This window comes from Chiroxiphia lanceolata, chromosome 16 (genome assembly GCF_009829145.1).
Source record: "Chiroxiphia lanceolata isolate bChiLan1 chromosome 16, bChiLan1.pri, whole genome shotgun sequence".
NCBI lineage: Eukaryota > Metazoa > Chordata > Aves > Passeriformes > Pipridae > Chiroxiphia > Chiroxiphia lanceolata.
In genome coordinates this window covers 13,845,270-13,857,828 of record NC_045652.1, presented here as the reverse complement: position 1 = coordinate 13,857,828, position 12,559 = coordinate 13,845,270, and the positions used below count along the sequence as shown (strand labels likewise).

Here is a 12,559-nt window from a genome sequence, read left to right as displayed (position 1 = left end):
TCCATCAGCACACAATTTCTCATCCTCATTGGAAAAATGAGCTTCCTTCCCCAGCCCTGAGTTTCTCCCTTCACAGTCTCTGAGCATTTTATATAAGTGCAAACACAGGCACTGTGCTACAAACCCGCTGAGAGAAAACAGACTGTGTTTAAGGGACAGGTTGGCAAAAAGCAGTACAATCTTTTTCATTTTCATCCAGTCCTCATATTTGTAGGGTTTTCTATGTGGCTACAGCCTATTTGCTCCCAAACAAATCTCTTCCTTGCAAGCGACGCTTTTCCCGAACAAGAAACTGCACCTCTGCAGCCAAACCCCACAAAATGCTTCTATAAATACAAAGATCAATAGTTAACTCTGATGCCAACAAGAATGACACCGAGGGACTGGAGCAGGAGTGTGGTAATTGAAATCTGCTGACGCAGCTGCTGCTCAACATAATTCAGGGAACTGCAGCAATAAAACTTCCCTGTTCTGTCACTCCTTACAATTAGTCCCAGAGCTCTCCGGTCATTTTAACCACCAGCACTCCGTGTAATTACAGCACTGCAGACATGAGACCTGCCAGCAGCTTCTACATTCTCTGGTGCTTCAGTAGGATGAGAGGTAACAAGAAGCTTTATCAAATCATAAACTATTATCATACAGAAACAAGAAACCCACCTGGTAAGAACATGGGGTGGGGGAAAGCTTTCACTGCTCAAATGAATGTAAAATGAAACAAGGGATCTGAGCACATTCAACAGCAATATTTTAGCTGGAATGTATAAAGAAAAAAATCCATCCCATCTCTCTCATTTCCTTGTTGCTGGTAAGAGCAACCTATCAGAGCTCTTCCAATCCACAAAAAGGAAAAAAGTCCATGTAAAGTCTTGTTCCATCACTATTATACCAACCTTTTCAGAAAAGTGTGCTTTGCAAGTCACATTTAAAGCACTTCAATGGCACAACTGTTCCAAACGTAATTTAAACATAATTTTTTTTTGTTTAGATTCGTTTTCAATTCTGCAGTATGGGTTGTTTATATTGGAGAGAACTAGTTTGAGCAATTTGAAAGTGCTGGGTAATACACTGTTTAATTGCTGTTCCAGGAAAAAAAGGGGTGGGGGAAAGGAAAAGCTAAACCAGGATTCAAAGCTTTCATTCTTACACACAGCCCAAGTAACAGTAGTTTTGTTTTTCCACTTAAAACACATGCTCTTGGGTTCTAAAAAGAAGAATCTATAGGGGATTTAGAAGATTCTAGGCTTTGTAATTTGCATTATTGTTACCAAAAATATATAGGTACGAGTAAGGTTTTAAAACAAAAAACCCCATCGTACACATCTGTACTTCTTCCTCCTCCTCCTCCTGCCAAAAACATGTGCAGAAGTTTCCCAATTATCCTGCATATGTATCAACTAAACAGTCTCCGAGCTGTGCAATTAAGAATTTATAGGCAGAAATCCTGTACCAGGTTCCAGTCCAATTTGAGATGTTAAAACCTTCTCTTGGAAATTAGTTCTCAATTAAGACTTTAAACATTCTGGCAATTTACAGGGGATGAAGGGAGTGGGTAACACATGCACCTTTCAGAATAACAGAACACCTCTGGAGGTTTCCCAAAGAGGTTCAAGTGGTCACAAAATCAATTTTGCTTGCATGAACTCTGTGTGTTCTACACTTACTTCAGAGAAAGCGTTTTACTAAATCAGCACAAACTCTGTATTTTCCATGAAAAAATGCAAGGCCTCTGACTATGTAAGAGCCTTAACTACATTTTTTTCCCCTCTTGTACCTTTGTTGTAACTTAGTTTATAAATAAGCCACTTCACCAGTACTGTCTTCAGATATCAAAGCCATAAATCATCTTATTAGTTTCCTTTTGTCCTTCTCTTCTCAACTCTTCCTGTAGTTGTGCTGTGCACTGTGATAGGCTCAGGAGGATGAGTAATGATGGGAAAAAAAGAAGGGTTTGTTCTTTCCACCTCTGAGTGGATGCACTGCATTCTGCTCTGTTCCCAGGTATTCTTGCTATTCCAGTCACAGAGCACACAGAGATACAGATCTGCTAATCCTACTTCCTGAGTGGTCATTTTGGAAAGGATTTAGATAAACCTTCAGGTGTGGACCATCCTGAAATTAATTTTCACTGGTGAAGCAAAACTAAAACATAAATACCAGCAGGTAAAAATGAGTGCACAAACCCTTTCAGCCAAAAGGTTCAATGAATGGATTTCTGTGTGTTGTATCTTCCCTCCATCCAGTTTCACCACTATCTGTTTTTCCCAAATCCTTTTCATTCCTTTTCTTATGCAGTGTAAGTCATGTCATGGTTCTATTGAGAAACAGGTTTCAGGTAGCACAAATGAGAATGTTAATTGATGCAGTCAGATAATTTTAAAACAAACAGAGATCAATGCTTGGTATATTTGCAAGAAAAGCCACCAGGAAAAAAAACACCTCAGTCCTGAGAACCATCTGATCCTCATTACTCACCACCAACCTACTTCAAGGTGGAAGAAGTTTGTAGCTTCCTATTTGTCACTTAGAAATCACTCAACCCATATAATTACATGATCTTAAACATTAAAAAAAGGAACAAGCATTTTCTGTTTGAGAAGCAAAAGAGCAAAACTTGCTTATTTAGTCATAGTAAAAGCTTTACTTAATGTTGCTTTTTTCCTGGAGAGCTCTCACTCATGCACTCACCAGATCCCCTGGCATTCCATTTGCCTCAGATCACACCTTCAGAAAAGCAGGGTGGAGGGGAGATGAAGTTAACCCTTGCCCTGATTGTTTGTCCCTGGTAAGATGCCTTGGGATAACCACACAGTTAATCCAGTGGGAAAGCTACGTAGAAACAAGACAGAACCTGAATCAAAGTCTCCCTGGTAATTCAATTACAAGGAATTCTTAACCATAGCCCTGAGATCTCTGATAGTTTGCTTTCCTTCGCTGAGACCTCAGCTCTGCAAAGGCAGTATAGGAACCTTCATCATAACTACTGCAAAGAGCTGGGACACAAAAGATCACTGGTCTGCTCCAAAAAAATGCAGGATTTTCATTTTAATTCCGAATGTAGAGAAATTAAAACTCACTGGGATCAGAATTTTACAGAGCCATAAACACAACAAGGTATTTACTGCTCACGAGTTACAATACATCAAGTGGTTGCAGACCCTAAAACTTTGCTCATGAGGACTAAGTTCTAGTTTTACTTCAAGGAGGTCGAGTCACTTTTGTGTCCTCCCACAGCACAGGCTGCAGTATTTAACATGAAATAAGGACTGATATTACTGCTGTCTCCACAGTCTGATACCACAGATATGGCTGTTCCCCCATCCATATCCCCCCGCATTGCACAACATTAATTATTAGAATTAATACAAGTGTAGGCATGAATTTGATGGGGAAAATGAAGGCTGAGCTCCCCAAAAGTGGTGTGTGAAATTAAACTCGATTACAACTGAAACTAATGCAAATGCTGCATTTAAGCCCCATTTTGGATAACAGCCTGCTCTTTGTTCCATGCTCATAGTACAAAAGCCATCCTAGGCCATCAACAGGGCTCCACACACAAAATGGAAACAAAAATCATTACCTAGAGAGTCTTGATCTTTCCTCCAGCCTCTCAATCTGTAATATAACACTCATTTCCCCTGTCCCAAGGGATTTTTTAAAAACTGCGTGTGTGTAACAGAGTGTGGTGATATTCATCAGCATGAGACCTTATATCACAACTTGATGAAAGAATATCAAGATTATAACGTTCCTTTTTTTTTCTAAATAAGCAAATAGGTTTCCATATTAACAGTGTACAGAACTGGTATTTCTATATCACAACTGATTTTTTTTTATCTAGGCATTGTGGTATTTCCCCATTTAACTGCACATCTGTTTTCAATAATCCTGCAGCTGCTACCTATTGGTCTCCTGCCTTTTGTTTTTACCTCCCTTCCTGACAGACTTGGGAACAACTGAAAAACAGAACAAAAATAAGAAATAAAACATGCAACTAATGACTGATAAGCAGTGTGAAATGTTGCAAATTCCCTGCAGTGCTGAGTATGAGCAGAAAAGAACTTTCTACTTGAATGGCTAAGGGGGGGCTTTACCTTCCATGTGTGTTTAACTCACCTGCAGTGACCAAAAAGAATCATCTCTGGTGAAAAAGGCATGGGAGTAAAAACAAAGTGAAAATCACAGATAAAGCTATTTTAGGTTGGTTGAGGTTGTTAGAACAAATTTCCATGACAGCACATACCAGAAAACCTGCTCTGTGTACAAACAGCTCCAGAATCCTAAATACTCCATGACAGCATGTACTACAGCATTTTTTTGTTTGGTTTTTTTGGGTGGTTTTATTTTTACTTACCAATTAAGCAGATCTATCACTGAGGGAAAGGCACAGAACTGAATTTGTTTGCTTTTAAAGACATTTTAAAGCTAGAAGCCCACATGTAGCCACAATCCTTACATTGCTAATGTGGAATTAAGAGAGTTAATAAAGCTCTTTGACTATTTTATTAAGGAAAAGCCTGTGCCTGTCTCATACAGCACAGACCAGACCTACAGAAAACGACACACTGCAAAGCCAGTCACCTGGGTGGGACAGGGAAAGAAGAGCAGCTTGTACAGGGAAAACACAAATTACAGCAACACATTCACTTTTCTACACCTCCTTCCTGGCCATTACTGGGTTTGCACGGAAGAGGTGACAGCAAAGATGTTTCTGCCTGTGAGAAAGCACTGAATCAAGATCTTTAAAATATTCATACAGACCTACATAATCCAGTGCCTTAAACCACAACTACTGCTTTATTCTCACTCCCATTATCACCCAAAGAGCCCGTGACATATTTTCCAGTTACAACTTGCACCTTTAATTAAAGCACACATTCAGCTTTAAGACTAAAGCCTCGCAGATCAGTCTCAGAAGGGCAGGCAGCACTGTAATTATTTCCAAAACCACCTTTGCCTAAACAAGGGTGACTTCAGAATAGGCCATGAAAGGCCATTAGTTTCCTTTTCAGCAGCTGGGTATTATTGACAGTAGGGTCTCAATCTTTACTGCTCTGTTTTGCTACACCTTGAGGGGGAACGTGGACTTGCATTCCCTCTATATTTGCAAATAGAACACAATTCCTTTTGGGGGGGACAAACGGCACCTGTGGAAAGGTGATGCTTTGTGGCAAACAACACTCACCTCCTGAAAGAGTGTAGACATTTCACAGACCAGACATGAGCTGGGGCTTTGCATTTCACATTTGTGCCTGTCGGAGAGGAAGAAATCTCGCAGCAGTGGAGTGTGGGTAAGTGCCTGGACAATACAGTTCATAAAACATGTGTTCCCAAGATTGATTAGCCCTCGTAGACCTATAAAGACAGAAAAGGGGGAGGGGATGCATAAGCATTATCGAGGAAACAAAATGGTGTATTTGCATTTTTATATAGTTTTCACAGTATTGCCACAGCTTTGCTGTAGATGCACAGCTCCAAGTACAGTTTTATACTGGTTTAGGGAGGCTATTGGGTTTGTTGTACTCAAGTCATGAGGAGCTGCAGAAGCTTTCTGAACTACACTAGGATTTGTTTCTTAAATTCTCAGAAATAAGGAAACCCCAAAGTACACCACCACAATAGCATTATTTTGCAATGGCAGTTTTGCTACGTCACCAAAACATGTCCCTCCCCGAGCTGATACCGAAGTGCAATGACAACAGCTAGTAAGTCACTACAGTAAGAAAACAATAGATTTAAATAAATGAATAACTAAGTTTTCAGATGGTTTAAAAAGGCTTTCCCTCATGCAGGTCACGAAGCCAGAATAAGGTTTTTATAGTATTATAATGCAGTAATCATCTTTCTAAGACAGGTAGCAAAGGGAACAGCCCTGACAGAGTCAGGCCGTGACATCCAATGCAGACTCAGAAGATCTTTTTTTTTTTTTTTTATGTATAAAACCCAAGATTGGAACAAAACCACCTTAAAAGAAAAAACTCTGAACAACACTAATTCCACAGTCATTTTAGATAAATTAAACATTAATCTACAGCAGACATCAAAAAATTCAAGTTGGCATAAGAGGATTCATCACACCTGAAGTCAATGCTCAGTAATGCCCAAAGATGATTTCTTGTGCTTGGAAACCAAGATGCTTAAAGGAAAGCTCTTTTGTTGCACAACAGAAGAGAGGTTAGGAGTGGGGAAAGCTTTTCAGTCATTTGCAAAGTCTAAGTGAGAAAAAAAACATGCTCAAATCCTTGAGTATTCTTCCAAAATGTTAACATTATACCATACAGGAGTGCTAAACAAGAAGAGCATCAGTGGACAAGAATGCTTATTTTTAATCAAAAACTTACTTTGAAATGAGATAAAATGCATCAATAGATACAATTCTGGTATTGATTTAAAATTAACACAGTTTTCTCCTGCAATATACATAGGATTACTACAGAAACATTGAAAGAAAAAACAGGATTACTTGACAGAGAACGAAGAATTTCCTTGTGGTTACAAGAGGGAGAAAAAAAAATTATCAGCTGGCAGTGCTGTGGTAATTAGAACTAGTGCAGTTCCCTTGCAGTACAGCAGATAGTGCTCAAAGGGCTCTTTAGCATCCTGCAGCAGGAGGAGGTGTGGTCCAGTTGCTACGTTACCGAGGAGAATCAGCACTACATCAGCTTGAACTGCTCACTGAGCTGAAGGCAGGGACACAGAGCACTCCTAAATTTTTTTTCCTGCTCTAATGCAACATGGACCTCCTCCCCACAGCTTCCTGTTCCTTCTGTTTACTCTCAGGACAAAGTTTCTCATTATATTACAGTGACTTCTACTGGGCAGCAGCTTATTGCAATTATTCGCTTTATTTTCATGCTGGGAGGCAATAAGTGTGTGCACAACATTAGCAGAGTGTTAAATAGTTAATTTGTTGGAGCAGCTTGAAATATGGTGTGAGGCTTCAGCTTGGTACACAATCCTATTTCAGTGCCCAGTCTGGGCTCTGCAAACAACGTCTCAACAGGAGGGTGTTCGTGCTGTGCGAGGGGAGAAACGTCTGGTCGGTACCTCTTGCCTACCTCTCCCCTGGTTTTTTTTTGCCATTTAAAATTGAGTGGTTTTATTTAAATCACAGGCTGTGCACACAGAAGGCTGGAAGGCTCCCTCACATGCAGGGTATTTCGGGAAGCAGAAGAGTCTCTCCCTATTTCTCCCTCTGGTTAGAACCAGATTTCCAAGTCAGCCTGTTCAGCACAGAAAACTAGTGGAAAACCAGCAGTAAATCTAGAGATTCACCCTAGAACTTTTCTTTTTGGTAGCTAATAGAGCAGTCACAAAAGCAAACACATAAAGGCAGCTTTTTGGAATCATTTATTAAGCATCATTTATTACATGCCTGTGGCTGGACCGCCTTTCCCTGTGACCACAAGAATCAAATCTTCCTCAAAGTTGCCACCAGAAGACAAGTTACAGGTGTCAAACTCAGAAGGCTCTTGGATTACTCTACTTGCTTGGTGTCAGTTTTTCATGGATCTAAATGGAGTGATTCATGTGCTATGACTTCACTTGAGTGAACCGAGACAAAGCAACCTGCAAAACAGACAAGGCTGAAACGTGAATACTCCAAACCCTCATAAAAATCAGAAAGTGGTGATTTGTAGCAAAACATGAGAACTTACTTGGTTGAAATGGGAAAAAGTAAAAGGAGCACACATCAATCTTATCCTTGTGGGAGCAATGACTGCAGCTGCTATACTGTCTCAAACTGATGTTTGAAACAAAACAGGTACAAGGCACTGACCTACAGCCCAGGTATTGAGTAACTAATTGCAGCACATTGGAAAATATCAAAATTTGATGTACTTAAACTAAAAGAGCTGACAGAACTCAGAACAACACATCCTGTTGTGCTTAACTTTTATGGGAAAAAATGAGTTTTACTGGAAAGAAAAACAGCTAAAAATTTAAGCCTATACAGCATTCTGGTCAATAATACATTAAGAATTGAAAAGATTTGTGCCTGCCACACCTATTCCCTGCCCATTAATAAAGCCTGGCAATGTTCAGCTGCAATAGTCAAGCATTGCAACATGTGGGTCATAAATCAACAGAAAAAAAATATGCCAAAACCTCACATGCAGCAGTTCACTTCTGCCAGCACCAGCAGTGGTCTCCAGCAGCATCTAATCAGTAGACAGTATTTGTAGAGAGGAGTGACTGTCTAGGAATTGCCAACAGGATCCAACCTCTAGTAATAATAAAGCTCTGGTATTTTGCAAAGTTCTGCTGTGCTTCATAGCATTATCTTTATTTCTGCTTCTTACCAAACTGCTTCTGAAATGAGCAAAACAAAGCAGAGAGATTCTTACAATATTCTACACGCAGATGTGTGTCCTTGTGATAAGCAGTTAACAGAAAAGCAGTTTTACTCTGAACCTTGCTGATGTAAATGTAAATATCAGAATAAATTAAATTTCCTTTATCATAACACATGGAGTACAACCACTGCCCTTGTTCTGTCACAAGTTGGGCTGGCAGGGCTTAAGCACACAAGCAAGAAATCTACTTCTGCAATGCCCTGAGCACAGGGAAATCCACCTGGGAAATTCTTCGTACATTTAGTTCAAGACTGGGTTCTAAGCAGCTGCCTTACCTTGGTCAGCTTCAGTTCTTCCATCTTCTTCCAGTAATGGTTCTGTTCTTCCCAATGCTCAAAGCAACAGATCTGCAGGACTGGGTAACAAGGCTGTTGGGACACGGGGAGATCCAGAACACTGGTTCTGCCAGTCCACCCACGCAGGAGAGATGAAAAATCCAAGACAAGATAAGGAAATTCCACTTCTCTGTGAAATGCAACTGTACAGCTATTAAAGGTGGGGAAGCAGGGAATGAGAGGACCACACATGAATACAAAATACAGTAAACCCAATCTTGCCCTCTTGGGAGAGGTTCTGTTTGTCTCTAACCCAGGCCTTTCGTGCTGGGGGTAGGAAAACAAACCAGTCTGAACACATGTTACCCCACAGAAACCTGTGATTTATTTGAACAAAGGTTCTGAAAGCAAGAACATTGGTCACTATATAATTCACCTTGGTGAGACAATCAGGAGATCATTCAGATGCACGAAGAACAGCCAGCAGTTTGAGATCCTTTATACATTAAGGACAGGTTGGCAACACCTTAGAGCAATTTTTGTCTCCTACCCCCAGTCCTCCCAGTCCCCCATCTGGTGTTGATGTTTCCCTGCAGCTCCATCAGACAGCATCACAAGTCAGTGCAAGCTGAGGAAGAGCTCACTGAAATATTTAGAGAGAGCTCAACATAACCCTTGGAAGCAAACAGTGTAGCAGAGCAATGATGATTTCTGGAATAATTTGGGTTTTCATCCTATGTTCATCCAACAGGAATTGGCAACACCATCTAAGAGCATCTTTCTGAAAATGTATTTCAAGAGAGAACTGCCCTACTTCCTAGCACCTAAAACTAAACCCAAATTCTCCCTCAGCTCTCAAGTTTCAGGTGCAGAACACACCAGACATGACCAGAATGGATCTGTTACAAACACTGGCCCAGTCAGAACAACACACTTCTCTTCCACCTGCACACCAGGAGCAGCAGTTTTGCTAATGGGGTTAGTGACAGCAATTATTCTGAAAAGATAATCCCTTTTGAAATAATAATACAAAAATACTCATTTCAGAAAGCAGCAGTATGCAGATATGTGAAATTACAAGTCCACACAGGAAAATGTATCCATTCCGTGACACCAGTGATCACATGAGATCAAAAAAAACACCAACCCATGCAGTTTTGGGGAATTTATTTCCACACAGCCCTCAGCTGAGCATCCTTTCTCAGAGGCTAAAACCCACAGTAACTGCAGAAGTGGGAATGCTGAGTTGAATGTACCAGAACAGTTTTTTTTCAGAGATTTTTTACAGAACATTTTTTACAAATTACATGATAACACACTGAGGTATGAAATTATTTGACAACAGTTTTAAGAAAAAGCTCCAGAAATTTTTGCCACAGCCAAATTAAATGAAAACATTTCAACCACGTGATCTTAAAAACTAACTGACAATTCAAACATATCTACCTCCAGCAAACACGAACATGCAATCTACCATAAAAATGAAATGATCCAGGAGGGGGGAGGAAAAACTCCTCACTAAACAAGAAAAGGGAGTAGGAAGGGAAATAAATATGTGGCTTGGAAGACTAGACTAAAACAATTCAGTTGAATGAATGAAAAGATGTGGTGAGATTCAGATACATAAAAATAATGAATGAACCACAGGTGCTCCAGGAGCTTCCACAACAGCAAACCCAGTGACATTAAAGAACAGCATGAAGGTGACAAGATCATCCCCCAGAGCAGTGCTGAGCAACAAGATCAGGACACCAAGGATGCAGCTCCAGGCTTCCTGCCACTGCATCTCCTTGTTGCCCTGACCCACTCCCATCTCGCAGGCTTAACACTTCCACTTCCCACTGACACTCCCTTCCCAAGTCCCCAAGGGTATCCTGCTCTGTCCGCAGTGATCAGCACAAGGAGGTTACAACCATACTGCTTATACCACCCCCTTCCTTGGGATTTAAGGAATCTTAAATTAGCAGATAAGCTGAGAGGCAACTGCTTGAAAAAACGTCCTCTAAACTAATTCATTTGATTCACATTGGTAAGCAGTAAATCATTTTTCAACAGAGTAGTTTTTGACAGCAAGAGTAAGGAAGGGTTACATGACAGATCAAAGAAATTAAGATGAACACTCAGGGCAATAATCCTTCCTCTCTGAGTTACTGCTGAACCAGGTGAAAATGTGCTCAAGTTCTCCTGTGTTTATTCTTCTGACTTGACTCCTCTTCAGCTATTCAGGCTGTCATGTCAGTCACTGATGTTTGAATCACTGCAAATCCCTTCTGAAACAAGCCCCCTTTCCTGAGCTGTAGCTCCCACCCACCCACCTCCCACCCCCAAGCTATTCCATCACCAACAGGCACAACCTGGAGGATTTCACTCACTTTTCTGCCCTTCCGACTTTAAGCGAAGTCACAAGTCAGAACAGAGTCCTAGAGCAGCATTTTTTAGCTTATGAGATCTGTGATAATTTTCAATTCTTCTATATCTTATATATTAATATAAATATTCACTATCATTCCATTACCTAAAAATACCTATTAAATATCCTGTTTATGTGTGTGTGCCTCGAGATTCACAGACCACTGAATCCTGAGTTTGGGAGGATGACAGTGGACCATTGAATTTAGGTAATATTGTACACAAATTCAGATTTCTTTTTTCTGTTTTCACAAATATTTTCATTTGGCACTGACAGGAGTCAAATAAAAGCCAGCCCCTTCCATTCAGAAGCCCTGATAATAAAAGTGATAATAAACACTGAGAACAGAACCAGCCAGCATATACTATGAGGAACAACTCCTGTAACAGAGAGAAAATAAATTATAGGACTATTTAGACACACTGCATTATGCACTGCACCAAAAACTAGGAGTTTAGCAACCCCTACATAGCAGAAAGGCAATGACATCAGAAAGGGCTTTCTGGAAGAAAAAAAAAACACAGGAAAATAAATATTTGCATTCTAAATGAAACCCCATCTTTAACTTTCCAATTTCTAGCATAAGGACTCTGGATCACTCAATTTTTTTCCATTACTACTGAAGTAACAGATTGCTCAACAGCAAAAAATTTGCTTTTGTGTACAAAAGGAAACTGTCCTCGAGTTTGTTTCCAGTTGTAATCCTGGAGTCCAGAAGCTGCTACACGGGAGGAAAGAATATGGCACATAAACAGCAAAATCATTAACTATGGAAAGAAACAGAATATATAGTCATTATTCTTCCTGTATGTATCATCAGCACCAGAAGACAAGGACTATTTATATGGATGAATCATCAAAACTCTAAGTTCTCACTCTTGGTATGTCACTGCTGTGCAGAGTAAGTGGAATTCATCCTCATTACTGACCTGTTTAACTATTACCACAACTTTACCTGAGGCAAACACGGGTTGGTCAGTCCATTCAAAGAAAATGACTCAGCACAATTTGCTTTAGAGCTGGTAAGTGACAACTCAAAACAAAACAAAACAATCAAACCAAAACAAACAAAAAAGGGGAAATATAGTCCATGCACTGAGTGCACATTGGAAACCTTAACTAGATGCTTGTTTTTCTTAAGGTACTCACTCTGAGCAACAGTGGTTTTTGCTTTTCTAAAAGAGAGTTAATCCCCCACCCCTCAGATTTTAAAGTGGTTCACAAAATTCAAAACAACACGGCAGTTCACATTTCCCAGTTTTGCTGTCTGTAAGAAAAATCTCACCTTAAGTGTTTTGACTTAAATCCAACACTTAAAAGCACGTTTAACTACTTTATTCAGGTTCACTGGAAACTTGAAGTCTTTTTTTTTTGGTAGTTTCTGGCATATTTGTGTGCAGCTGGGCAGTTTGGAGTGACCTCAGCATTCACAGGAGATTTTCCAGATTTATCCTTTATGTTGTGTTAGGATTGCCATTCAAAAGTCAGTGATTTTGTTCTTTTTCTTCATTAAAATT

General features: G+C 40.0%; 1 protein-coding gene across 3 annotated transcripts in view; it reads right to left on the bottom strand.

The window, feature by feature from the left end:
- Positions 1 to 12,559, bottom strand: part of USP22 (ubiquitin specific peptidase 22) — a 95,932-nt gene that overhangs the window by 19,853 nt on the left and 63,520 nt on the right. For all 3 annotated transcript variants that reach the window (XM_032703911.1, XM_032703910.1, XM_032703912.1), the window contains one exon: positions 5,186 to 5,355. In XM_032703911.1, the coding sequence (XP_032559802.1) occupies positions 5,186 to 5,355 (170 nt within the window). The remainder of the gene's footprint in view (positions 1 to 5,185; positions 5,356 to 12,559) is intronic.